This window comes from Cervus canadensis, chromosome 1, assembly GCF_019320065.1.
Source record: "Cervus canadensis isolate Bull #8, Minnesota chromosome 1, ASM1932006v1, whole genome shotgun sequence".
Taxonomy (NCBI): Eukaryota; Metazoa; Chordata; class Mammalia; order Artiodactyla; family Cervidae; genus Cervus; species Cervus canadensis.
The window spans coordinates 45,897,740-45,925,608 of NC_057386.1; the positions used below are offsets into that span (position 1 = coordinate 45,897,740).

The window sequence follows — 27,869 nt, forward strand, 5'->3', positions numbered from 1 at the left end:
CCATCATGGGTTTGGATCCAGGCTTCCCCTTTGCTATGGTCTGTGCTGCATGGGGCCATTGATCCCCACCCTGGACTGAGCTTCTTCTCTGGGGACCCTGGTCCCTCTTTCAGACTAAGGAGTCATTTCTGAGTGCTTGTGCCCTTTGAACCTGCAGAGATTCTGAGATGCTAATGTGAGCTCACTGCCTGAGATGAACAGGCTGAGCCCCCTCTTGGCTGACTTAGTCTTTCTCTGCCCAGGCCTCCCCACAGGAGGTCTTAAGATGCTTGTCTGAGCTCTGACCACCAAGGACAAAGCAGACTTTCTCTTCACTCCCACTGTCATTGGGGGTTTATCTGCATACGCCTCTCTCAGAGATTTTGTAATTGGGATGGGAAAGTGGGCTAGGCTCCTTACACAAGCCCCTGAGGACCCTTTCGTGTCTTTCTCCTATAGTTCTGCTCATGTAGGGCATCCACACAACCTTCTCTCCAGAAACTTCTTGGTATGAAGCAGGGTAGCCTCAGAGACCACCAGACACCAAGATCGACCATGCCTCTCAACTCCCAAGGGCCCTGCCCAGCTTATGGTCTTAAATATCCATCGCCTTAGATGAGTGACTTACTATCACTGTGGTCCCACCCTCAGCCATGGGGGCAGCTCCAAAGCACACGTTCGTCATCCTCGTGTAACTGGAGCTGCAGGAGACCCCAGATGGGCCCTGACAAACAACACCTAGCTTAAGCTCTTACTCTGATAATATAATTTACACGGAGAAAATTCTTTTATTTGGCTATGGTTCCTAGAGGCACGAGGGAAATCAGGGCCAAGAAGTAACGGAGCAATGAATGAAGAGCTAAAACATGTTCCTGAGATTTCCAGTTTAATATTCGCTTCTCCTGGAACCAGTTGCTTAGTCTGAGAAACCAGTTGTGAAATAGAACAAGGAAACTAGAATATCCTAGGACACTCCCTTGAGAGCTTATATTTGAATCCTCTTCCTGCTCTACTGCCTCCCACCCCACCCTCCTTTCTGGCGACAGTGAGAGTATAAATTTTAGCTGGGCTCTGTCCCTGCACCACACCAGAGGCCAACATGAAGACAGTCACCGTCTTTTTTCTGCTGGCTTTTGTCGTCATGGGGCTGGCGGTGGCCTGGGCTCAGAAGTCTCCTGGCAAAGGTGAGGGTGCTGAGGGGACCCTAGCAGACAGCAGAGAAGGCTCAGAGCCCAGTGTTAAATGTGGGAATGGTTTGGCCTGGAAGCAACGGTGTCCCCTCATGCATTTCCTTTGATCTAAATGAGAGTTCACCCTGCATTTCCCATGGTCCTTGTCAGATTGGGTTGGGTCTGATTGGAAGTCATGGGTCAAATGTAGGGTTCTCTCTATTAGGACCTTTGCTCAGTGGTGGAACTCCACAGGGAGCTATGGGACAAACACACGTGAATGGGCAGATGGAGATCTCTGTGAGCAGAGACTTCTCTAAGATCTTCTTATCAGGCGGGAAAAAGAGGGTTATGACTGGGAAGGTTTCTTGTCCTCTGAGACTGTGCAGACTTTGGAGCAGGGAGAACTTTCTGCTAAGGCCAGACCGTGGGCTGAAGAGCGAGAGTGAAGAAGTCAAGGCTGAGGGGGGAGTTTTGCCGGCGATGAGGGCTTCAGGGCTCCAGCAGCCATTCTCAAGCCTGTCTTGGTGACCATTCCAGACTGCACAAAGCCATCCTGTGTTTCAGGACGACAGAGACCTGGATTCTGCCCAGAGTTGCCCAAAGGTACTATCGGAACTTGTGTCGAATTGTGCTCAGGAGATGATTCCTGTCCCAAAGGAATGAAATGCTGCAGTCATGGGTGTGGTCATTCCTGCACAACTCCTGTCTTCCGAGTGAGTACAAATCAATCATGCACTGGTCAAAGATGCACATGACTCCCCAGGGCACTTTGCTGGGGCAGAGGGCTGCTCACATGTCCGCTGCATGTGAGAGTCTGGAAGATTGCGGGAGAAAGGGGCTAGAAATATGGCAAAAGGACAGCTGGTTGCATTATCTGAGGTCTTCTCTTAGAAGAGGAGCCCTATCCCAAGACAGCCCTGATGGGTTCAGTTGAGAAAAGTATCTGTGACCCTAGATGCACAGGTCACCCTTTACCAGGAGTTTCTCACTTTCCTTCTCCTCCCTCACCAAAGGGGCTTAACGCTTCTTCAAAAATGGGTCATCCTGGGAGAAGGAAGAAAGGGAAAGGAACCCCAAGTACCTTCTGTGTCAGGGACACATTGTCCTGGAATTGAAGTAAAAAGACAAGAACAGCATGGTTCAGGAGACAGATCTCGTTAAATAATTGCAACCGTTTGAGGAGTGCCCCAAAGAGAGTTCACCTGAGATCTGTGGGATCAAAGAGAGGAGTTTATTGACTTTGCCTGGGAGGAGAGAGATTGGGAAAGTTGCCAGAGAGTAGAGAATGTCCAGGGAGAGCATAAAGGATGCATGAAGTCAGCAGGAGGAAGGCAGGGCAGCTGAGAGAGTGGGAGGAGTGTCGACCTGCCCCAGTGGAGAAGAGAAAGTGATGGTGGGGGAAAGGGGTTGTAACATCTCAGAGGTTGGTGGAGGGTAATCCATGCCAGAGCCCAGAGAGGAATGAGCTTCCAGCTGAAGAGTTTGGTAAACTGCTGGATGTGTCTAAGCACAATTAATGTCATGATCAAATTTGTATTTTAGAAGGGTGGCTCTGGTGGCCGCGGGAAAGTTGGGCAGAAGGTTAACTGAGCATGCCTGGAGACCAGCCCCAGAAGATTTCTCATGAATCCATGGATTTGGTGCTTGGCATAACTACAAGACTTTCACATCCATTCCCAACTCTTTTCTATGCCTGGAATTGTAGCCCTGGAAGATGAAGATCTCAAATGGTGGGATGACTGCTTTCTAAAGAGCCTGTGTGGAAAATAAACTATATCTGGAGCATAAATGGGCTGTGTCCTTCTTTCCATGTAGGCATTCTGGTGGCCCCTCCGTGGCTTAACAGGACCACATGTGTATACTGCAGTGGGCCCATGAATACAGGACACTCAGGATACAAACAGACCAGAAGCAAGTCCCCCCCGCCCAACCCCCCATTTAGTTTCATTCCTCCAGAGGAGCCTGGTGAGCTACAGTCCACAGGGTTGCAATGAGTTAGACATGACTGAGCAACAAACACTTTCATTTTATCTCTATGTGCCTAGACAGGGCAGAAGGTCTGAGAATATTTTTTCAAGTGTTCTGTGAATATGATCATATAACTATGACTATGTAGCACATAGCAGGCCTGTTAGAGCAGACTTTATTAGGGCAAGACTTGGAAGGGACAGTGCGGGGAAACCCTATTCTAAGGCAAGGCACCAACATCTATCAGGACTTGATGCCTAATTCTGGGAGAGTGAGCCTGATCCTTGGCATGTGGACTTGGGCTGACATAAGTTGGGAAACGCCAGCTCTTGGCTTGGAGTGATTTGGAGTCAGGACACAGTTATGAAAAAGGCTTTGTGGATGGAGCTTTGGATTCGGACTTTCCCTGAGGAAGAGGATAAAACTTGGCCTCCCAAAGATTTTGGCAAAAATGATAGTCTGGACTGTCTGCTTACAAGCTTTCTCTCTTCCAGCTCTCTGTTCACCTCTTCCCGCTGAGATCCCCCTACTTTGCCTGCTGAGTGTGCTCTTCCGTATCTGTATGTCCCTGTCGCCAACACTGCTCTTGCTTCCCATATAGCGCGTCTTAGAACCCCAATGCCCCATGGCCTCATCAGCCCGTGCATCGGAATGAGGGCATATTAGCCATAAAATCATCTTTCAGTGGCTGGCCATTCCCATTTCAAAGGATTCCATGCTCTTGTCTCGCTTGGTCATTTACAGGAGTTCATGACCATACCACTAAAATGTTCTCAAACATTTATCTGCCATACTGAATGACCTTCCCCTGAAAAAATATTTTGAAGATGGCATCCTATAACTTCCACTTAGGTTTCTCCCTTCCAGGTAGTCCAGATGTCCCTAGAAAGCTTTTTGCTTTTTAGTAAACTTCTCGTTTTTCTCACCTGCATTTACTTCTTTTTCGGCAGGGGCTGGGGGTGTGTGCTCTGTGGCATGTGAGATCTTAGTTTCCCTACTATGGATTGAGCTCATTCCCCCTGCACTGCAGGCACGAAGTCTTAACCTTGGGACCACCAGGAAAGTCCCTCACCTGCTTTTAAACTGCCTTTATATTTAAGAGAAACTGTTTCTCCCTCTGGAGATTGGCAAGGCCCAGATACTTCCTTCCTGCTCCCTGACAAATAGGGCTTGGAATTATATTGCTTCTCTCTGATGATGTGGATCTATAGGGAATGGCACTGTGACTTAGGGATAGTCAAAAACAGTTCACAGCAGCAGAGGTGCCAACAGATTGTGGCTGTGAGCTGAACTTGGCTACATCCTCTGCTACCTGCCTCATACTGTTTCTTAATCCGTTCCTAAGCCTGATTCACCAGTCTTTCCTGTCTTTTCTATGAGATGTGTAATAACAAAATTCCTGTTGTCTCAACTTAGTCAGAATTGACTTATTTTGTCTGTATCTAAAAGGGCTTAACGTGGGTGGAAACTGGTGTCAGGAGTGGATACAGGGCAACTATGCTCAGGGAAATGGCAGGAATCTGGGTTTCATGCATTGATCTAGTTAGAAGCCAAAGGCAATGAAAATGTTGTTAGTATCCTAGGAAGGAAATCTGGCATTCAATGGTGAAACAGTTAATAACCTCCTAGGTTAAATATTTCTAGGCATTTTATTCTTTTGGATGCTATCGTAGATGAAATTGTTTGCTTAGTTTCTTTTATGGATTTTTCATTGCTGATGAATTGCTTTGTGTACTGACCTGAACTTCATTGAATTTATTTTTTGCCTCTTGTAGAATTTTTGTAAATTGTTTGTGATTTTCTGTGTATAGAATCATGTCATCTTCAAATAGAGGTACTTTTACTTCTTTTTTTCCCCAACTTTCATGCCTTTTATTTCTTTTTCTTGCATGACTTCTGTGGCTAGAAGCTCCAGTTGAAGAGCAACAGTGAAAGCAGGAACCGTTGTCTTTTTCCTGGTCTTAGAAGGAAAGCTTTTAGTCTTTTACTACCGAATATGATGTTAGCTGTGAATTTTTCATGAATTCCATCTATTGTGTTGAGAAAACTCACTTCTATTCCTAATTTTCCTAGTATTTTTATCATTAAAGGATGTTAGATTTTGTCAAATCCTTTTTGTGCATCAGTTTAGATGATGATGTGTTTTTTCTTCCTTTATTCTACTAATGTGGTGCATTATTTTTATTGATTTTCACCACCAATGCCTTCTTAAGATAAATCCTACTAGATCATAATCCTTTTACTATGCTATTGAAATAACTTGGCTAGTAGTTTTTTTGAGGATTTTTGCATTTATTTTTATAAGGGATATTGGCCTTTAATTTTCTTTTCTTGTAATGTCTTTATCTGGCTTTGATATTAGCATAATATTGACTTCATTGAATGAGTTAGGAAGTGTTTCCTCTTCTATTTTCTGGAAGACTCTAAGAATTGTTAAGAATTTTTGTTTTTTTGCATTACAGTTAGATAATATAGCTTATAATATCAGGAATATGTTTTGAATTTCTTTGTGGCCTAGTACTTGTTTGGTTTTTGTGAATGTCCTGTAAACACTAAAAAAGAAAAATAAAAACAAAAAACTGTCTTCTCTGTTGTTGAATGTAAAGTTGTCTATTATCTACTAGTTTGAATTTGTTAGTCTTTGTAATTTAATTTCTCTTTATTTTTCATTATTTTTGTCTGTATTATTCATTAATTTCTTAGAGGGATATGATAAAATGTCCAACTAAAATAATTTATTCATGTATTTCTTTTACTTTTGTCAGTTATTTCTTTGTATATATGTCAAGCAATAATTTTAGGAGTATATGTGCCTGTGTTCACAATCATCTTCTTAATTTATCATTCCTTTTAACATTAAATAATATCCTTTTCCCTTTATGTATTTGACATTAAAATATTTTTGCTAAATATAAAAATTGATAGTTCAGCATTCTTTTAGTTCATATTTGTGCAGTAAAATTTCCGTCTTTTTAAGACATACTATTAGACATTTTTCATATGTTTCTTAAAGCAATATTTTGCTTGACTTAAAGTCATTTTATTCAATTTGAGAGGTCTTCTGTGTTGGGACCAGCCCAACAAAGAACCAACCCGAGGGAACGGTGCCAAAGAAGAATAAGGAAAAATAAGACTCATTCGCAGGCAAAAGCCCAGATCCTAATCCTTGCATGCCATTTATTGCTAACATCTACTTCCTTGCGCTCTAGCGATATCTGCTTTTTACAGTCTCAGATCAGGGATAAAGATATACAATGCACAGTCCTCAATGGCAGACCTTCAGGCCATTCATGATTGTGTTTAGCTCTTCAGCTAGTGACGACCTTTCTCAGCAACTCCCTCAAGGCTCTGGTTATGAGAACAGTCACTAATGGTTTTCCATCAGTCACATCAGTACTTCAACATCTTGTTTTCAAGATGTTTTTCTACGATGTACTTTTTACTGCTCCCAGCCCTTCGCCTGGGGGTGGTGAGAAAGTCATTTTTATTTTTCAAAGAAGCCCTGTTAATTATAGTACAGGCCTGTGCATAGCATATTCCCTACAGTAAGTGTAACCTACTTATGTTTATGGCCCTGTTAAACTAGGATTTATCCTGTCACCATATTTCATGTTTCTTATTTATCATACTTTCTTATTGCTTTTTTTGTTTGTTTGTTTGTTTTTCTTTATTCTTTCCATTAACTAGGTTAAATTTTTCATCTAGTAATTTAAAATTCATACTTCTAATTTTATTCTTCTGGAATTTATCCCTGTTGATTTTTTAAGCATTATTAATGTTTGCAGCTTTTCCAGAACAAGGGCATTACCTTAGCTTGCCCTCATTTCTCTTTGTGCTTGTGCCCCTAACCCCACCCTACTCAATAGCCACGTAGATACCATATAGAATTTTAGTTCTGGATTTTATGCTTGTATTTTTTAAAGTTTTCCATTTATTAGTAAGCTGTAAATTCACCCTTACTCCCCATAAATCTGAATCATCCTTCTGACTTTTTCTCCTTTCCTTGCTGAAATATTTACTCCAAGAGTGTTTTCAAAAAAGGACTTTGTGGCCTTGGATGCCTGAGGATTATCTTAATTTTGTTCTCACATTTAAGAGATCACTTACCTGGATATAATAATCTATGCATAAATATTTTCTTTATGCTTTGAAAATAATTTTTCATTATCTTGATGGTTAGAATTGCTGCTGAGAATTCTGAACTTCATCTGATTCTTTCATAGGCAGTCGTGGTTTTCTCTCTGAAACTTTTAGAACTTACTGTTTATTTTTTTATCATTATTGTATTTCACTATGTGTGTCCATGTGTGACTATTTATTTTTCATTAATTTATTCTACTGACACTTTACGGGCTATCAACCTAAGAAAGATGTACAACATGAGAGCTGTGAGTTAAGTTTTATTTGGGACAAAATGAGGACTTCAGCCTGGGAGACAGCACCTCAGATAGCTCTGAGAAACTGCTCCAGGGAAGTAGAGGGGTAAGGTCAATATATGTGATTTTGGTGAAGGGGGAGTTCATGCAATCAAGCACTTACCTTACATAAGGCTTTCTGCTAGTCACCAGGGGCTGATGCCACCATAAAGGGTGAGGAGATGCAAGGAATGAAATCATAAAATCAGTTCCTGGAAATATCTAATTATCTAAAGAGCTGTTCCACCAGTTTTCCTGTAGTACAAAGTGCCTCATTCCTGTTCTCCACCCTGACCTCCCTTCATGGCGTGTCAAAGATCAACAGCTACAGCAGCATGGGAGTCATTCCTGGAAGAGGCAGATGGCAAATGCCCTTGAGTGTGTGCGAACGTGTGCTCAGTCATGTCCAGCAGTTTTCGACCCCCTGGACCGTAGCCTGCCAGGCTCTTCTGTCTGTGGACTTTTCTAGGCAAGAATATTGGAGTGGGTTGCTATTTTCTACTCCAGGGGATCTTCCCGACCCAAAGATCAAACCTGTGTCTCTTGAGTCTCCTGCATTGGCAGGCAGATAATTTAACCACCTGTGCTGATTTGTAGTTGACAGGATCTTCAAACTATCTTTGGGGGCTCGGCATTATTCCCACCCCCTCACCTCCACCCAAATCCTTTTCTACCCCAAATCCCAGACCTTGAAATGGAAAACCTGTGCTTTCAGAACTAGTAATGTAGACTTGCAAGGAAATCCTGCTAAGGAACTCAGTTGATTTGCTTCCCTAAGCTGAGTTCACCCTCCCCCAAGGCCGGTGAGTCTGGGTTTATAATTGTTTGCTTGAGAGAGTGAGTGAAAGTTCACGCAGTCGTGTCCGACTCTTTGTGACCCCATGGACTGTTCTTTCCTTGGAATTCTCCAGGCCAGAATACTGAAATGGGTAGCCGTTCCCTTCTCCAGGGGATCTTTCCAACCCAGGGATCAAACCCAGGTCTCCCGCACTGCAGGCAGATTCTTTACCAGCTGAGTCACCCGGGAAGCCCAGTTGATTGCCAGTTACAAATTGGCACTTGCCAAGAGCATTGCCACTGACCGAACAACAACAACAACAACATCTGCCTCTGCCTCTGAGGAGATGGAACCCCGTGCTGCTGCAGCTGGTGACCTTTGGTACCCGCTGAGGCAGTTCAGGGTGCAGTGAGGCACTCTGCTGCAGGGAATCTGGTGCAACAAGTCTTTAGATAGTTAGATATTCTCAGGAACTGATTTCATGATCCCAACCTTTGCATCTTTTCATACCTAGAAAAGGAGTAAATCATGATGACATCAGCTCCTCGTGACCAGCAGAAAACCATTTATAAAATGAGTGCTTAATTGCATAGAACTCCCCCTTCGCCAAAATCATATATATTGACCTTCCCCCACTGTCTCTTTGGAGCAGTCTCCCAGAGCTATCTGAGGTGCTGTCTCCTGGGCTGCAGTCCTCATTTTGTCCCAAATAAAACTTAACTCGAAACTCACACTGTGCATCATTTTAGTTGACACAGGGGAATGGGTGTGAGTGTAAGGAAGTAGGGGAGAGAGGGAGAACACCTTGTGAGTCCCTCCAAATATTATCTATTACACACTTAAAGTCATGCAGAAAGGCAGCAGGCCCACAGGTGTTAAGGAGATGGTCAGGTCTGTGACATCTGACTTTGTAAATTTCATCATCTCTAACCTAGTAAGGTCTCATGCTATGGACACTATGTCTTAATGTTCATCATGGGCTCTTCATAAAACAAGACAAAGATGACAAAGATGCAACACGAAGAAGATCTGGGACTAGGGGGCTGAGCAGCAGTTGGATGTTTAAAAGATTTGGTGGAGATGGGAAATGACTGTGGAATATGAAATTCCAGGAAGAGTCGAGTTTCAGCAAATTTAGGAGTCTGAGCATGGAGGCATCTCATATGCCATTCTGAAAAGAAAAATTAGGAATAAAACTTTGATGGCTGCAAGTATTGATAAAATGGATGGTTTTTGCAGACTGAGTGTTACCAAACCCAAAGTTGAGTCTTCTCCCTCGAATGCAGTCTGGATTGTTGTGAAGGAATGTGTAGTGTTTATTGTAAGGTGCCACACAAAGAATTCTGGGACAGCTAGTGCTCAAAAAACCTGAACTTCTTGATGAGTTTCAGCAAAGCCTTTTAAAAGGCAAGGTGAGGAGAGTCCCAGGGTATGTGATTGACTCATGCACATTTCTCTGATTGATGGTGAAGGTGTCACAGGGTTTAACATCGTCAATCCCAAGGTTCCTGTAGGCCTGGGGACAATGTGCTCATGGTCATTAGGTAATCAATCTATTTCCTTTGGGGATGATTTTAGCTTGTGTAAAACAACTCAAGAAATGTGTATCAGGTACTATCATCTGGGTACTTCATTGTTGTTTAGTCACTAATTTGTATCCAATTCAGAAGGGCTAAAGCAGAGGATGGGGGAAGGTTCTGTACCAGGACGGCTCCCTAGGATCCTGCTCAATTACAGAACATCTAGGAATTCTCAAGGTCTCCACTCAGTCTTCTCACTTAATTGTTCATTTCTGCCTCATGGCTGCTGCAGACACCTGATGCCTTCAAATGATAATATGTCACGAGAATTTAATAGATCCCCACATTTGTGATTGTCACTCCAGTCCCAGAAGTCCACTTTTTATAAGGGCATCATCTTGTTTTGTTTTTCACGAAGAAATAATGTTTTAACCACACAGTTAAATTGCTCCTCATTTCCAGGTGCATGAAAAGCATCTTGGAGATTTTTCAGGACCCCACCATTGCAGAAAAGGGGATCCCTTCTGGGGCCTGAGAGTGGGCTCTTGTCTAACACTTGGAAATGAACTGAGACACATGCTGACAAAGCGAGAGACTTCACTGGAAAGGGGCACCCAGGTGGTAAACCGCAGGGTAAAGGAAACCAGAACTGCTCTGTGACGTGACTCGCAGGCTCGAGTTTTATGGTAATGGGGTTAGTTTCCAGACTGCCTGTGGCTAATCATTCCAACTCAGGGTCCTTCCTGGTAGTGCAGGCATTGTTCAGCCAAGATGGATTCCAGTGAGGAAGATTTGGGGAGGTTGGCAGGACATTTGGACCGGCATCTCCTCCCTCCTTTTGACCTTTCCCCAAATCTTCATGTTGGTGGCAGTGTGTTAGCTCTGAGTTCCTTACCAGGCTCTCTTGTTGTAAGATAACTCGTGGAAGTGGTGACTACCTTTCCTGGCCAGAGTGGACAGTTTCAGTCAGTATTTCTCCTAACAACTTCTGCTGAGAGATTTCATACTCCAGATTCCTTCTGGGAATTGGGGCAGAGGTCTCTTTCTTCTAAAACTACTTCCTGCTGAGAGTGGGCTTAGGCCTTCCTAGCAGGGTAGAAGTCTCTCTCCTCCTGATCCAAAACAAGGTATTCTGGGTCCCAAACCAGCATTCATCCTTGTAGTAACAACGATTTGGCCTGAAACTGTTGGACCCTGTCAGATACGAACTTCATAAGCAGTTGAAACAGACACGGGCCAAACAGGAGGCCTAAAAGGATGATTTTAGCAGGACTCAGGAAAAGAAGGCAGAATTTGGGCTGAGGACTGCAGGGTGTATGGCTTTCTTCTGATTGGCTAGTGCTGAGGTAACAGGGTGGTGCTCTAGGAATCTTGTGCTTAGCCTGAAGTTATCCTCTTTCTAGTTGAAGGCCTTAGTTCCTGTAGGAGAACTCAAAGATATTGCTATGGATGCTACTTGTAAAAGAATTGGGACCCTACCTCAAGACTGTACCACCCTTGACTGCTCATTCCCTGTTTTTCCCCTCCCTCCCCTGATTAGCAGTTGTTTGAATCTGCCTAATGGAACTCAAGAGAACTCACAGAAGGTCAGGGAGGCTGAATGAAGCCTATACCCAACAAACAACAGGGGACACAGAAAAGACTTGTACTCTGGACCCCCAAAGAGTCCTGCTCAGTTTCATTCAGAGAACCGGGAGGAGACGGATCTGGCCACCTTCTGCTAAAATGAGACATAATTCTGCCCCAATTTGGAGAATTGACCCTGAATTGGAAATATTGCTGAATTCCAAAACTGGAATGTGAGTCTTGTATTATCTGGGCCTTATCAATTTCTATAGGGAGAAATAGAGTTTTCCCTTAAAAATAAAGGCAGTTTAAATGCAGGTGAGAAAAATGAGAAGTTTACTAAAAAGCACAAACAACTTTCTAGGGATATCTGCACTACCTGAAGGGGAGAAACATGAGTGGAAGTTGTAGGAGGCCATCCTCCAGTATCTTTGCCAGGGAAGGTCATACTTTGGCATTCAGAATGGCAGATAAATGGTGAAATTGATTGGAAACTTTTCAGAGGTATGCTCATGAGCCCTCATAAATGACCAAAGGAGACTGGAAGGGTTTAGGATGAGGAGGTGACACTCCTGTCTGTCACCAGACAGTGACAGAAGATTTCAGTGCTAATATGCCTTCATTCCTCTGCACAGACTGGTGAGGCCACGTGACATTGGGCTTATGAGATGTACAAGAGCAGTGTTGGTGACAGGAAGACACAGATATGGAAGACCACATTTCACACTCATCAGGCTAAGTGGAGGAATCTTGATGGAAAGAAGTGAACTGAGAACTCGAGAAAGTCAGTCCCATCCATCATTTTTGTCAGACTCTTTGGGAGACTAAGATTTAGCTTATGTCTCAGGGAAGTCTGAATGGAAGGCTACATCCTCAGAGTTTATCTCCTAACTGTATCCTAGCTTCGAATCACTTCAAGGTAGCGGTTGATATTTTCCAATTCATGTCACCCACATCCCAGGCAACAGGATGGCTCTCCCGGAGTTAGGCCTCCTACAAGATATCAGTGTGCTGCCTTAGAATGGGGTATCCCCACCCTTGCTCCTGCTCCTACTCCTCTGGAGTCTTGCCCTAATAAAAGCTGCTGCAATAGGCCTACTAGGTGCTACATACTCATCCATTTTGTTGCTTGACAAAATCATCTTCACAGGATGCTTGAGAAAATATTCTGGTGCCTTCTGCCCTGTCTAGAGACAGAGATGTGGAAGGAGGAAAGGAGCTAGCTGGGAGGAACTTGCGTCTGATCTATTGGTTTTCTCAGCGCCCTGTATTCATGCCCCCACTGCAGGGCACACGTATGGTCCTGCTAGCTGAAGAAGATCCACCAGAATGCCTAGATGGAAAGACAGGCACAGCCTCAAACTATGCCACAGATTTAGTTTATTTTGAATACAAGTCTTTTTTAGAAAGCAGCCATTGCACCCTTTTAGATCTTTATCCCCCAGGGCTACAATTTCAGGCAAAGGAAAGAGCAAAGAATGGATATGGAAGTCTTGTTATGCCAAGCATAGAATTTGTGGATTCACAAGAAATCTTCAGGTGCTGTTCTTCAGGCATGCTCAATAACTGTTCAGTTCACTTTCACACGGCCACCAGAGCCAACCTTCTAAAAAATACAAATTTGGTCATGACGTTAACTGTGCTTAGAAACATCCAGCAGTTTACCAAACCCTTCAGCAGGAAGCTCTCTCTCCTCACTGGACTCTGGCATGGATGACCTTCCACCATCCCCCTGAGATGCTGCAGGCCTTTCCTGCTGCCACCATGTCCTCATCTCCAACGGAAGACCCATACTCCTCCCACCCCCTCAACTGCCCTGCCTTCCTCCTGCTGACTTTCTGCACCCTGTATCCTCTCGCTTAATGTTCTCTACTCTCTGACAACTTTCCCAATCTCTCTCCCTCTAGGTAAAGCCCATAACCCCTCTCTTTCTCCCACAGTGTATGAGAAATCTGTACAAAGCACTGGTCACCCTACATTTAGATTGTTTATCTATGTCTGTCTCATTTATCCAGTTGTATCTGTCTTTTTGTTTCAATTCCCGCATAATGCAAGCCTGACAACATGGGAGATACTCAATCCCTAGGGATTTCCTTTCCCTTCCTTCCTCTTCCCGGGATGTTCCATTTCCCAGGAAGAGTTAAATCCCTTTGGTGAGGAAGGAGAAATAAAGTGAGAAAACCTTGGTTAAGAATGACCTGTGAATCTATATCATGGATACTTGTCTCAACTGAACCCATCAGTGTTGTCCTGGGATAGGGTTCCTCTTTTAGGAGGAGGCCTCAGATAATGTGGCCAGCTGTCCTTCTGCCATGCTTCCATCCCCTTTCTCTGGGAGTTTTCCAGACTCTCCTGTGCGGTGGACATGTGAGCAAAGTCCACTGGAGAGTTATGTGCACCCCTTGGCCAGCTCTTGACTGACTTGTACTCACTTTGAAGACAGCTCCTTTGCAGACATGACCACATCCATTGCTACAGCATTTCATTCCCACAGGACAGGAATCATCTCCTGAGCACCGTTCAACACAAATTCCCACAGTACCTTTGGGCAACTCTGGGCAGAATCCAGGTCTCTGTCGTCCTGAAACACAGGATGGTGTTTGGAGTGTGGAATAGTCACTAAGACAGGCCTGAGAGCTGACGCTGGAGACCTGATGCCTCCATCACAGGCAGGACTCCTGCCTATTCCATCGCTTCCTCTGTGCTCTGGACTCCTCCCCGAGCCCCCACTGCTCTTCTCTCATGAAGTCCACAGTCTGGGCCTTAGGAGAATGCTCTCCCTTCTCTGAAGGCTGCATGGTCTCAGAAGACAAGAAACCTGCACAGTCATAACCCTCTTCTTCCCACCTTATATGAAGATTCTAGAGAAGCCTCTGCTTACAGAGATCACCGTCCCCTGCCTCCCACATTCTGTTTGTCCCCCAACTTCCTCTGGGGTCCCACACACAAGGCACAGGTCTTAACTAGAGAGAAAATGTACCCTTTACCCCCAATTTCTAATCAGACCCAACCCAGTCTGATAGGGAGAATGGGCCACACAGGATGAGTGCTCATTTAGATCAAAGAAAATGCATCTAATTAATGCCAACTCCCCACTCTGCTGTGGGGACCTGGTTGCTTCCAGGCAAAACCACCCTCAGGTCTAGCACTGGGGTCTGAGCCTTCTCTGCTGTCAGCTAGGGTCCCCTCAGCACCCTCACCTTTGCCAGGAGACTTCTGAGCCCAGGCCACCTCCAGCCCCATGACGACGAAAGCCAGCAGAACAAAGACGGTGACTGTCTTCATGTTGGCCTCTGGTGTGGTGCAAGGACAGAGCCCAGCTAAAATTTATACGCTCACTGTCACCAGAAAGGAGGGTGGGGTGGGAGGCAGTAGAGCAGGAAGAGGATTCAAATATAAGCTCTCAAGGGAGTGTCCTAGGATATTCTAGTTTCCTTGTTCTATTTCACAACTGTTTTCTCAGACTAGGAAATGGTTTCTCGGATATGCAAATACCAAACTGGAGAGTTTGGGAATGTTTTTTAGCCTTTCTTTCATTGCTCCATCACAACTTGGCTCTGGTTTCCCTGGTGCCTTAAGGAGTCATGGTCAAAGAAAAGAATTCTCTCCATGTAACTTAGAATTTCACAGTGAGAGCTGAAATTATGGAGCTAGGCATTGTCAGGGTACATCTGAGGTCTCCAGCAGGTCCAGTTACTCAAGGATGGTAAATGTGTGCTTTGGAGCCTCCCCTAGGCATGAGGGTGGAACCACAATGGTAGTGAAATCAATCATCTAAAGAGATGAATGTTGCAAGATCACAAGCTGGCTGGAGCCCTTGAAAGTTGAAAGACATGGTCTATCTTGATGACTGGTGGTCTCTGAGGCTACCCTGCTGCATACCAAGAAGTTCCTGGAGAAAAAGCTGTGTGGGTGACCTACATGAACAGAACTACAGGATAAAGACATGAAAGCCTCCTCAGGGGCCTGTGGAAGGAGCCCACCACTTTCCCATCCCAATTACAAAATCTTTGAGAGAGGCGTGTGCAGGTAAAAGTTGAATGGCCATGGGAATGAAGAGAAAGTGACTTTGTCCTTGGTGGTCAGAGCTCAGGTGAGCACCTTAGGACCTCCTGTGGGGAAGCCTGCTACCCTAAGAGCAGAGAAAGACCAAGCCAGCCAAGAAAGGAGGACTCAGCCTGCCCATCTCAGGCAGAGAGCTCACATTAGCATCTGGGAGTCTCAGCATGTTCAAAGGGTACAAGCCCCCAGGAATGACTCCTTGGTCTGAAGGAGGGACCAGGGTTCCCAGGCGGGGAGCTCAGTCCGGGGTGGAGATCAATGGGCCCACGCAGCTCAGCAAAGGGGAAGCCCTGATCCAAACCCAAGATGGCTGGCTGGACCCCAGGATGCTGTATACTGTAGCCGTGATCGTGGGGCCAGGGATGGACAGCTCCAAACAGCCTGCAGGAGAGTCCTTTGGAGCAGCACTGTTGGCAAAGAGAGGACTCTTGAATCCCTCTCAAAAAGTGAGCTAGAGACCTGAGAGAGCCTGCACTGTGGTCGTTTGAAGCGGCGAAATTGAGGTCTCTTTTTCTTGACTATCATGTGATGGCTTCTGGATTTAATGGGGGAAGAAGTGTGGAAAAGGCCAAGGATCCAAACTGGCGAATTTCCTGATCTTCGAGCCCCTGTCTGCTCTCCAGACAGCGGAACTGCCGGGGTATATTTTCCTTTTTTCGACCCTGCAACAGCTTCTTTAAACTGTTTAAATGAGAATGTCCTTGGCTCAGAGAGTACTACTTACCTGGCTTTTCACATTACTCTTCTTGATCATGTTGGTGTTGAAGCTGGATGAGAAGGCACCTTGGAACTGGTTCCTCATATTTATTCCAGTCTGGATATTTGATACTATCCTTCTTGTCATGCTGATTGTGAAAATGGCTGGGCGATGTAAGTCTGGCTTTGACCCTCGACATGGATCACACAATATTAAAAAAAAAGCCTGGTACCTCATTGCAATGTTACTTAAATTAGCCTTCTGTCTTGCACTCTGTGCTAAACTGGAACAGTTTACTACCATGAATCTGTCCTATGTCTTCATTCCTTTATGGGCCTTGCTGGCTGGGGCTTTGATAGAGCTTGGATATAATGTCTTTTTTGTGAGAGACTGACTTCTAAGGACATCAGATCATTTTATTGCTGATCAGCAAGCTATTATTAAAGTGTACTGAATCTTTGCAAGCTTGAAGAATGCCAGAGAACTGAGAAAAATACCAAATGTAATTTTATACTGCTTCCATTAAAATAATCTTGGTGACTTCTAGTTGACCCAAAACCTGATTATTCCGTATTTGAGTTATTAATACCCTTATTGTCCTATATGAATAAAGTTTGTTTTGGATCTTAAAAAAAAAAAAAAAAAAAGTGAGCTAGACTTGACCATCACCACTGAGTTAACATAATCTGTCAAAGTTCATTTTCACACAACAAACACCTAATTGTGGTAAATAATTCCAACAATACAGATATATCCAGAGTAACCTTCCAGGAAGTAATCAATATTATCAATTTGCTATGTATTTTTCTATGCCCCTTTCCTATGCTTTTGTGTACACATATATGTGTATACACAAATATATACTTTTTTTTGCAGAAATAGTTATATGTATTATTTTGCTTTATTCATGTAATGTTATGTCTCTGAGGGTTTTCTAGGTTAGTAACCTCTTTTCCTTTTAAAAACTAGCTACTATCTAAAATTCTGTTATATGAATGGTTTATAATTAACTTAACCAAGCTTCCAGTTTTGACATTTAGCAGGTTTGGGGATTTCTTGGTTATCAAATAATTTGCTGTGAATGTGTATCATATACTTTGTAGTGCATATATATATATATACACACACAATATGACAAATATTGTATATACTAAGACCACTACATGTCAACTGTGAAAGTGGTTAAGACAGACAATCTTAAGAGTTTTCAGCACAAACAGAAACATTTTTTAAAATATTTCCTCACTGTTGTATCTCTAAGAGATGATAGTTGTCCACTCAACTTATGGTGATAATCATTTCATGATGGATGTAAGTCACATCATTAAGTTTTATACCTTTAACATGTACAGTGCTGTATGTCAATTATATATCAGTAAAGCTGAAAGGAAAAAAAAAAAAGAGACCATACAATCTACACTTCCTTCCACAGCAAAGGAGACATGGATTTCTCACATACTGATCAAGTACATTTGTAGCTTTGCTTCCCAAGTCAAATGTTTTAAAATTTTATTTATGTTTTTCTTGAAGTAATTGATTTACTATGCTGTGTTAGTTTTAGGTGTACAGCAAAGTGATTCAGTTATCAGTTCAGTTCAGTTCAGTGGCTCAGTCGTGTCCGACTCTTTGCGACCCCATGAATCGCAGCACGCCAGGCCTCCCTGTCCATCACCAACTCCCAGAGTTTGCTCAAACCCATGTCCATCAAGTTGGTGATGCCATCCAGCCATCTTATCCTCTCTCATCCCCTTCTCCTCCTGCCCCCAATCCCTCTCAGCATCAGGGTCTTTTCCAATGAGTCAACTCTTCGCATGAGGTGGCCAAAGTACTGGAGTTTCAGCTTTAGCATCAGTCTTTCCAATGAACACCAAGGACTGATCTCCTTTAGGATGGACTGGTTGGATCTCCTTGCAGTCCAAGGGACTCTCAAGAGTCTTCTCCAACACCATAGTTCAAAAGATTCAGTTATACATGTATACAAATGTCTATTCTTTTTCAGTTTCTCTTCTATTATAGGTATTGGTTCAAATGGTAAAGAATCCACCGGCAATGCAGGAGACCAGGGTTTGATCCCTGGGTCAGGAAGGTCCCCTGGAGAAGGGATTAGCCACCCACTTCAGTACTCTTGCCTGGAGAATTCCATGGGCAGAGGAGGCTGGTAGGCTACAGTCCATGGGGTTGCAAAGAATTGGACATGACTAAGTGACTAATATAGATATTACAAGGCATGGAATAGAGTTCCCTGTCCTATACCGTAGGTCCTTGTTGTTTATCTATTTTATATACAGTAGTGTGTATCTGTTAATCTCAACCTCCTAATTTATCCCTCCCCTCTTAAGTTTTTAATGGACTAGTTGAAGCTTCTAGTCTCATCCTCCCCTTGGCATGTATCTCAACTGGGAATATGAGGCAGTGAATACTAAGCACAGTAAAGGAATTTAACTAGAGAAATTGTATAACACAATATAATCTGCTTGTTATTGTAGTACTTTGAGTTTCCAATATGAAGCAAAGCATAATTAAGGCCTGTAATGTCTTGCTGAATAGGCATTGCAAGAACAGATGCTGCAAGATTATTAAAGAGAGACTCTGTACAATAATAATGATGATGCTTGACCTTTATTAAGCATGAAATTGTCTGGCAGGTCCTGCATTTGTACTTTGTGTGAATCATCTCACTGAAGGCTCACAAGCCTATGGAGTTGCTTCCATGGGCATCATGTCACAGAGGAAGACAAAACCCACTGGAAAAAAATAAATAAATAAATAAAGGAGAAAAAAAAAAAACAAAAGAAACAAAGAATGGCATTCCTTGTAAACACTTCAAACCCACCATGGATCCACTGATGTGGAATTTCCAATGGCAGTGTCAGAGGAGCCACCCAACTTGGCCAGGCAAAACAATAGCCCCTTGCATGTGTTATCTTACAACAGAAGGTACTGGTAAGGAACTCAGAACTACAGGTTACCACTAACTGGAAGAATTCAGGAAAGGTCAAAAGGAGGGATGAGCTGCGAGTCCAAATATCTTGCTAACCTCCCAGAATCCTTTTCACTGGAATCTATCTTGGCTGTGAGGCATGCACCACCAGGAAGGACCCTGAGTCAGAATGATTAGCCAGAGACAACCCAGAAACTAACCCCATTACCATAAAATCTGAGATTGGGAGCCAGTTCCCCTGGGTTCCCTTGGCCTTCAGCTCTATATCTGGGTGTCCTTTTCAAATAAAGATTCTTGCTTTGTCAGCATGTGTGTCTCCTCAGATAATTCACTTCTGAATGTTAGATAAGAGCCCACTCACAGACCCAGGAAGAGGTTTCCCTTCCTGCAACAAATGGCGACTCTGGTGGGATCTCTTCTTCACTACAACTGACATCTTGACCACTTGGGGTACTCAGATACCAGTTCACCCACTGATGGACCAGACCCAGTGGTCACAACTGGGGCCATTTTGTCCCTGGTCTCCTCCTGACGTGGATGACTGGCCAGAATCATCCCTGGTCTTGACCAGGGAAGGAACAGGAGATTTTATTGACCTCTTTCCCCTTCCCTCTCTCTTTCCTCTTTTCAACCTCCCCTATCCTATCTTTTTTTCTTCTGTCCTGGTCCTGGACACAGGAGTCTGGTTGGAGGGCCTCAGCCTGATCTGAGGGTTGACACCTGATCACCTCTGGTGGGCAGAGAACTCTAATTCTGGTTCAGGTCTGGTATCTGGCCTCTAGTTTCAGGTAGGGTTGAGTTCCCAACCTCCCTTCCTGAAAGCCCAGGGGAAAGTCTCATAACACCTTTATCTGCAAGAGACCACCAGGTGTCTGTAAGGGCACCCCCTTAGTCCCTCCACCATCCAACTCTTCTTTCAGCCTAGCCTCTTTTCCTCCCTTTGAAACCTTGAAGACCTGAGATATTTCTATGTACTCTGTTCATACTTGGAACTGAAGTTCGTGTCTCTGAAGGAGGTTTCCTGAGAGACTGCAATCTTATATTTTAGGAAATGTTTGATGAGGACAGCTGGATCTGTGTGTATTTTATACTTTGAGCTCTGTGTTGTGGTTTGTGATGGCCATTCTGCCTTGTGACATGGGGTAACATTGTGTGGTCACCATTTTGTTTAGACATAAGATAAAGTTGGTTTTAACAAAACTCTTAAAAACTGGTTTCAAAACTAGTTTTTTCTGCATATACAGTGAGTATAAGCAAGCTTGTTCAAACGGCTTTCTGACCCTGAGGGAACAAGTCCTAATAGATTGAGGAATGAAAAAGTACTAAAAAGAGTTATGTACAATCAGGATTTTCTAAGATTGGATTGAATTTAGCTGGGTAAATGGATTAGAACAAGACTGGATTTGGTTTCTCCCTCCAAAGTATTCTAGAAATGCTGCTTTTGACAACAGATACTGTGTTTATTTGCCTCTAAATGATTTGCATTTGCTTTTGTGATCTCTTGTTACTTTCAATAGGGAATAAGTATTGTTTCACAGTGACTAATGATCTTATTTGACCACGTGCTTTTAAAACTTTTTGACAAGTGTCCCAAATACCAAATTTTAATTAAAGTTCTTTTGATTTCCAAGTAAATTTGGGATAATTTAGAGGGCCTTTGAAGTATCTTGCATACCGGGCTGGATGAATCACAAGCAGGAGCCAGTATTGCCAGGAGAAATATCTACAGCCTCAAACATGCAGATAAAATCACTCTAAAGGCAGAAAGTGAAGAGGAACTAAAGAGCCTCTTGATGAGAATCAAAGAGGAGAGTGAAAAAGCTGGCTTGAAACTCAATATTAAGAAAAATTAAGATCATGGCATCTGGTCTCATTACTTCATGGCAAATAGAAGGGGAAGAAATGGAAGCAGTGACAAATTTTCTTGGGCTCCAAAATCACTGCAGACAGTGACTGCAGCCATGAAATTAAAAGACACTTGCTCCTTGGAAGAAAAGCTATGACAAACCTAGACAGCATATTAAAAAGCAAAGATATGACTTTGCTGACAAAGGCTAGGAATGGTCTTGGGGATGGAGTGGTAGCACTCAGAGGCAGGTACACAAAAATTTTGTGAGTTACACTTTAAAATTGATTTTCCCTTTTAAATCTTGAATTTTCCTGAACTGATCAATGATACCAAGTATAGAACTAACCATAGTCTACGGTATGATTTTTTTCAGTAGTCAAGTACAGATGTGGCAGTTGGACCATAAAGAAGGCTCAGCACCGAAGAATTAATGCTTTCAAGTTGTGATGCTGGAGAAGGCTCTTGAGAGTACCTTGGACAGCAAGGAGATCAAACCAGCCAATCCTAAAGAAAATAAACCCTGAATATTCATTGGAAGGACTGATGCTGAAGCTGATGCAAGGGGCCAACACATTGGAGAAGACCCTGATGGTGGGAAAGATTGAGGGCATGAGGAGAAAGGGTGACAGAGGATGAGATGATTGGATGACATCACTGACTCAACGGACATGAGTTTGAACAAACTCCAGGAGGTAGTGAAGGAGAGGTAAGCCTGGTGTGTTGCAGTCCATGGGATTGCAAAGTCAGACAGAGCTTAGCAGCTGAAAAACAACAAGGTATCTTAAAGAGGAATATTTAACTATGATTATTTGGTTCTTGTGCTTGTGCTTGCTTGAGCTCAGTTGTGTCTGACTGTTTGTGACCCCATGAACTGTAGCCTGTCAGGCTCCTCTGACCATGGGATTTCCCAGGCAAGAATACCGGAGTGGGTTTCCAATTCCTACTCCAGGGATTTTCTAGACCCAGGGATTGAATCCACATCTCTTGTGTCTCCTGTATTGGCAGGCAGATTCTTTACCATTGTGCTATGTTAAATATAATCATTCATAATTCTGGTTACTGTAACCAAGTTTCTTTATTGATTGCACTGTAATCAGATATTTAACCATGTCTTTTAAGTCTTTTATCCTTTATAGACACTTCTGTGGGCTTCCCTGGTGGCTCAGATGGTAAAGAACCTTCCTGCAATGCGGGAGACTCAGGTTTGATCCCTGGGTCGGAAAGATCCCCTGGAGAAGGGAATGGCAACCCACTCCAGTATTCCTGCCTGGAGAATTCCATGGATGGAGGAGCCTGGTGGGCTAAAGTCCATGGACTCGCAAAGAGTTGGACAAAACCGAGCAACTAACACACTCACATTCACATTCCTACTCTGATATGTTCCAAAAAGCACTTCATCATTAAGAGATTCATAGAAAGGCTATGGAAGCACTTCCAACAGTTCCACATAAAGATTATGGCTACCTGAGAATTCCAGCCCATACAGATTAAAACAAGCAGCTGTCCTGCCCCTGGGGCCCCTAGATCAGGCATCCAGGGATTTTTACTCCTTCACAGGCAGGGTTGATGCCCCTCTGCTTCCTGTAAGAGTATGGAAGCCAAGTCTCTGAGGTGGGGAGTGAAACAGGAGAGAAGGGGGCAGGGCACAACATTTAAGAGAACAGTCCACAGGATATGATGGAAACTGGTAGAACCAACTAGGGCCAAGATGGCAGAGTTGACTTCCACTAGACTTTGAGCCTCAGTTTATGCTCACTGTAATATATCAGCAAGCTAACTTACATACCCACCAGCGCTGGCTAAGTAAATAACCACAGTTTCACAGTGATCCATGATTCTATATGACTGAGTGTTCTAGATTCTTGGGATATTTTTAACAAAACTTCCTGAATGAAACTCTAATGAAGTCCTCTTGACTTCTAGCTAACTTTGGGATGCTTTGAAAGGCCCCCGAAACATCCCAAAGAGATATATTAAATGAATTATGTTCATTTGGTATGTTAAGTTACATGGAAAGTATTACCAAATGAGTAATAAATCACCTTAGGTTATATTGTATGGTAAACTGTATCAGATGCCCCAAGACTTGCAACCAGGAGAGTATGCATATTGGAAAAGACGTAATTTAAAGGACTACCTCCAACTTGGACAGAGGACACTTATCTGTCTCTAAGGCACTCTTATCTCATGCACAGTGAAACTGAAGGAAATTGACTCTTGAAGTAATTTCCACTCACAAAGGGCCCTTGCACAGGACTTGCCTATAGAGAGGATGACTGACTTCAAAATTACTTTAAAGTGATTCTCAAACAGAGAAACTCCACTCACACTGGGATAAGAAGAAGACACTATCAGAAGTAGACAGCTCCCCCAAGATCTTCAGCTTGACTTGCACGATCATTTCTGAGGTTTTCTTGACTTCTTGGACCCTTGTATATGAATCAAATGTTGTTCTATCATAGGCATGATCCCATGCTAGTTTTAGAAATCAATCCAATTGTTGGCTTTCTGGCCAATTACTTATATCTAGTACTTCTGGGTTTCCTTGGTGAATTTCTCCACTCCAAAGCTTTAATTGGTTGGCCATGATGAAATTTACCTTAAAAAAATTATAGTCATGTTCATATCACTTTGATATCATTAGATGGAAACATCTCACCTGGCCAATTAATAATGTCTGCTCTGACCCTGGCCATAAATATGAGTTTTCATCTGTCTGATTTCTCAAACTAAATCAGAGCAATAAGCAGTTTCAGCCAAGGAATAAAACCTCCCACAATTATGGGTGGACTTAGGTAGATTACACTAGCGACGGACAGCGCAGAGGCGCACGGGGCGCAGCCGTGAGAAGCTACCCCTTGCCCAAGGTCAGGGGTGGTGACCAAGAGCGCCAGGCTGCTACAGCGCAGGAGCGGCGCAGAGGAGTTTCCCCACGTCGGAGGTCAGGGGCTGCGGCCGAGAGGAGCTACCACACGCCGGAGGTCAGGGGCCGCGCCCGAGAGGAGCTACCCCACGCCCGAGGTCAGGGGAGGTGGCCGAGAGGAGCAATCCCACCTCTAAGGAGCGGCTGCTGCGTGGGCGCAGGAGGCCCGAGAGGAGCTACTCCACCAAGGTCAGGAGGGGCGGCCGTGAGGAGATACCCCTCGTCCAAGGTAAGGAGCAGCGGCTGCGCTTTGCTGGAGCAGCCGTGAAGAGATACCCCACGTCCAAGGTAAGAGAAACCCAAGTAGATGGTAGGTGTTACAAGAGGGCATCAGAGAGCAGACACACTAAAACCGTAATCACAGAAAACTAGACAATTCTGATCACATGGACAACAGCTTGTTTAACTCAGTGAAACTAAGCCACACCGTGTGGGGCCACCCAAGATGGTCGGGTCATGGTGGAGAGTTCTGGCAGAATGTGGTCCACTGGAGAAGGGAATGGCAAACCACTTCAGTATTCTTGCCTTGAGAACCCCATGAACAGTAGGAAAAGACAAATTGATAGGATACTGAAAGAGGAACTCCCCAGGTTGGTAGATGCCCAATATGCTAATGGAGATCATCTGGAGAAATAACTCCAGAAAGAATGAAGAGATGGAGCCAAAGCAAAAACAATACCCAGTTGTGGATGTGACTGGTGATAGAAGCAAGGTCCGATGCTGTAAAGAGCAATATTGCATAGGAACCTGGAATGTTAGGTCCATCAATCAAGGCAAATTGGAAGTGGTCAAACAGGAAATGGCAAGAGTGAATGTCGACATTCTAGGAATCAACGAACTAAAATGGACTGGTATGGGTGAATTTAACTCAGATGACCATTATATCTACTACTGTGGGCAGGAATCCCTTAGAAGAAGTGGAGTAGCCATCATGGTCAACAAAAGAGTCTGAAATGCAGTACTTGGATGCAGTCTCAAAAATGACAGAATGATCTCTGTTCGTTTCCAAGGCAAACCATTCAATATCACGGTAATCCAAGCCTATGCCCCAACCAGTAATGCTGAAGAAGCTGAAGTTGAACGGTTCTATGAAGACCTACAAGCTTTTAGAACTAACACCCAAAAAAGATGTCCTTCTCATTATAGGGGACTGGAATGCAAGAGTAGGAAGTCAAGAAACACCTGGAGTAACAGGCAAATTTGGCCTTGGAGTACAGAATGAAGCAGGGCAAAGGCTAATAGAGTTTTGCCAACAGAACTCACTGGTCATAGCAAACACCCTCTTCCAACAACATAAGAGAAGACTCTACACATGGACATCATCAGATGGTCGACACTGAAATCAGATTGATTATATTCTTTGCAGCCAAAGATGGAGAAGCTCTATACAGTCAGCAAAAACAAGACCAGGAGTTGACTGTGGCTCAGATCATGAACTCCTTATTGCCAAATTCAGACTTAAACAAGAAAGTAGGGAAAACCACTAGGCCATTCAGGTATGACCTAAATCAAATCCCTTATGACTATACAGTGGAAGTGAGAAATAGATTTAAGGGACTAGATCTGATAGACAGAGAGCCTGATGAACTATGGATGGAGGTTCGTGACATTGTACAGTAGACAAGGATCAAGACCATCCCCATGGAAAAGAAATGCAAGGCAAAATGGTTGTCTGAGAAGGCCTTACAAATAGCTGTGAAAAGAAGGGAAGCAAAAAGCAAAGGAGAAAAGGAAAGATATTCCCATTTGAATGCAGAGTTCCAAAGAATAGCCAGGAGAGATAAGAAAGTCTTCCTCAGCGATCAATGCAAAGAAATAGACGAAAACAACAGAAGGGAAAGACTAGAGATCTCTTCAAGAAAAGTAGAGATACCAAGGGAACATTTCACCAAAGATGGGTTTGATAAAAGACAGAAATGGTACGGACCTAACAGAAGCAGAAGATATTAAGAAGAGGTGGCAAGAATACACAGAAGAACTGTACAAAAAAGATCTTCACGACCCAGATAATCACAATGGTGTGATCACTCACCTAGAGCCAGACATCTTGGAATGTGAAGTCAGGTGGGCCTTAGAAAGCATCACTATGAACAAAGCTAGTGGATGTGATAGAATTCCAGTTGAGTTATTTCAAATCCTGAGAGATGATGCTGTGAAAGCGCTGCACTCAATATGCCAGCAAATGTGGAAAACTCAGCAGTGGCCACAGGACTGGAAAAGGTCAGTTTTCATTCCAATCCCTAAGAAAGGCAATCTGAAAGAATGCTTAAACTACTGCACAATTGCACTCATCTCACACGCTAGTAAAGTAATGCTAAAAATTCTCCAAGCCAGGCTTCAGCAATACGTGAACCGTGAACTTCCAGATGTTCAAGCTGGATTTAGAAAAGGCAGAGGAACCAGAGATCAAATTGCCAACATCTGCTGGATCATAGAAAAAGCAAGAGAGTTCCAGAAAAACATTTATTTCTGCTTTATAGACTATGCCAAAGCCTTCGACCGTGTGGCTCACAATAAACTGTGGAAAATTCTGAAAGAGACGGGAATACCAGACCACCTGACCTGCCTCTTGAGAAACCTACATGCAGGTCAGAAAGCAACAGTTAGAACTGGACATGGAACAACAGACTGGTTTCAAATAGGAAAAGGAGTACGTCAAGGCTGTATATTGTCACCCTGCTTATTTAACTTATATGCAGAGTACATCATGAGAAACACTGGGCTGGAAGAAGCACAAGCTGGAATCAAGATTGCCAGGAGAAATATCAATAACTTCAGTTATGCAGATGACACCACCCTTATGGCAGAAAGTGAAGATGAACTAAAAAGCCTCTTGATGAAAGTGAAAGAGGAGAGTGAAAAAGTTGGCTTAAAGCTTAACATTCAGAAAACTAAAATCATGGCATCTGGTCCCATCACTTCATGGGAAATAGATGGGGAGACAGTGGAAACAGTGTCAGACTTTATTTTGGGGGGCTCCAAAATCACTGCAGATGGTGATTGTAGCCATGAAATTAAAAGATGCTTACTCCTTAGAAGGAAATTATGACCAACCTAGATAGCATATTAAAAAGCAGAGACATTACTTTGCCAACAAAGGTCCATCTGGTCAAGGCTATGGTTTTTCCAGTGGTCATGTATGGATGTGAGAGTTGGACTGTGAGGAAAGATGAGTGCCAAAAAATTGATGCTTTTGAACTATGGTGTTGGAGAAGACTCTTGAGAGTCCCTTGGACTGCAAGGAGATCCAACCAGTCCATCCTAAAGAAGATCAGTCCTGTGTGTTCATTGGAAGGACTGATGCTGAAGCTGCAACTCCAATACTGTGGCCACCTCATGTGAAGAGTTGATTCATTGGAAAAGACCCTGATGCTGGGAGGGATTGGGGGCAGGAGGAGAAGGGGATGACAGAGGATGAGATGGTTGGATGGCATCACCGACTCAACGGGCATGAGTTTGAGTAAACTCCGGGAGTTGGTGATGGACAGGGAGGCCTGGCATGCTGTGATTCATGGTGTCGCAAAGAGTCGGACACGACTGAGCGACTGAACTGAATGTAATTTAAGTGTAAAGTCTCCTTTATGTTGGGAAGAATTAAATCATACTAAAGATAATCAGTGTAGTAACACTAGGAAACTGGGTTGTATGCTTATGGACAATGCCAGTATATAATTTGCCTGAAAGGTAAGGATTGGGATAGAACAGACTAAGTCAAATGACCTGGGATACACTGGACTGCACCTAATGGAAGTTCTTGGCTTAATTCTTATTTATGACTTTAATGATACTGCTAGCTATGTCATTTGTATTTCACCTGTTTTACAAAATTGCTGTTTCTTACATTATCAAATGTGTGACTGAGCTTCTGATGAAATAAATAGTTTTATATAAAATCAATAGTTATAATTGTGTATTAATAGATATGGGAAGAAGGAACAGAGAAAACATTTTCCTGGGCCATAAGAGGCTATTATAGACAGGTGATCTAGAGAGTTTTGG

At 43.5% G+C, this 27,869-nt stretch overlaps 3 protein-coding genes across 5 annotated transcripts; 2 read left to right on the top strand and 1 right to left on the bottom strand.

The window, feature by feature from the left end:
- Positions 1-1,006: 1,006 nt before the first annotated feature.
- LOC122449257 (WAP four-disulfide core domain protein 18-like) lies at positions 1,007-2,940 on the top strand. 2 transcript variants are annotated; one of them, XM_043480871.1, is made up of 3 exons: positions 1,007-1,163; positions 1,716-1,864; positions 2,694-2,940. In XM_043480871.1, the coding sequence occupies exons 1-3, from the start codon at positions 1,079-1,081 to the stop codon at positions 2,739-2,741; spliced, it is 282 nt and encodes a 93-aa protein (XP_043336806.1). In that variant the 5' UTR covers positions 1,007-1,078; the 3' UTR covers positions 2,742-2,940. The 2 variants fall into 2 exon arrangements, with proteins under 2 accessions (XP_043336806.1, XP_043336756.1); XM_043480821.1 differs by having other exon boundaries at positions 1,019-1,163; positions 1,689-1,864.
- A 9,821-nt stretch (positions 2,941-12,761) lies between these two features.
- On the bottom strand, positions 12,762-14,755 carry LOC122449417 (WAP four-disulfide core domain protein 18-like). 2 transcript variants are annotated; one of them, XM_043481057.1, is made up of 3 exons: positions 14,599-14,755; positions 13,831-13,979; positions 12,762-13,001 (listed from the first exon to the last, which is right to left on the bottom strand). In XM_043481057.1, exons 1-3 carry the CDS (start codon positions 14,681-14,683, stop codon positions 12,969-12,971), a joined length of 267 nt encoding a protein of 88 aa, XP_043336992.1. In that variant the 5' UTR covers positions 14,684-14,755; the 3' UTR covers positions 12,762-12,968. The 2 variants fall into 2 exon arrangements, with proteins under 2 accessions (XP_043336992.1, XP_043336903.1); XM_043480968.1 differs by having other exon boundaries at positions 12,762-13,004.
- Positions 14,756-15,921: 1,166 nt separating this feature from the next.
- On the top strand, positions 15,922-16,703 carry LOC122449509 (transmembrane protein 60). The gene has a single exon (XM_043481179.1). The coding sequence runs from the start codon at positions 16,150-16,152 to the stop codon at positions 16,549-16,551; it is 402 nt and encodes a 133-aa protein (XP_043337114.1). The 5' UTR covers positions 15,922-16,149; the 3' UTR covers positions 16,552-16,703.
- The last annotated feature ends 11,166 nt before the right edge of the window (positions 16,704-27,869 follow it).

What these genes read in the sequence shown, in the direction of transcription:
- LOC122449509 (XM_043481179.1), top strand. Translation starts at nt 16,150, where the DNA reads ATGAGAATGTCCTTGGCTCAGAGAGTACTACTTACCTGGCTTTTCACA.
- LOC122449257 (XM_043480821.1), top strand. Translation starts at nt 1,079, where the DNA reads ATGAAGACAGTCACCGTCTTTTTTCTGCTGGCTTTTGTCGTCATGGGG. An exon ending in TCAGAAGTCTCCTGGCAAAG is followed by an intron (nt 1,164 to 1,688) that starts GTGAGGGTGCTG and finishes TGACCATTCCAG; the next exon opens with ACTGCACAAAGCCATCCTGT. An exon ending in GCACAACTCCTGTCTTCCGA is followed by an intron (nt 1,865 to 2,693) that starts GTGAGTACAAAT and finishes TTTGTATTTTAG; the next exon opens with AAGGGTGGCTCTGGTGGCCG.
- LOC122449417 (XM_043480968.1), bottom strand. Translation starts at nt 14,683, where the DNA reads ATGAAGACAGTCACCGTCTTTGTTCTGCTGGCTTTCGTCGTCATGGGG. An exon ending in TCAGAAGTCTCCTGGCAAAG is followed by an intron (nt 13,980 to 14,598) that starts GTGAGGGTGCTG and finishes CCTGTGTTTCAG; the next exon opens with GACGACAGAGACCTGGATTC. An exon ending in GCAAAGGAGCTGTCTTCAAA is followed by an intron (nt 13,005 to 13,830) that starts GTGAGTACAAGT and finishes TGTATTTTTTAG; the next exon opens with AAGGTTGGCTCTGGTGGCCG.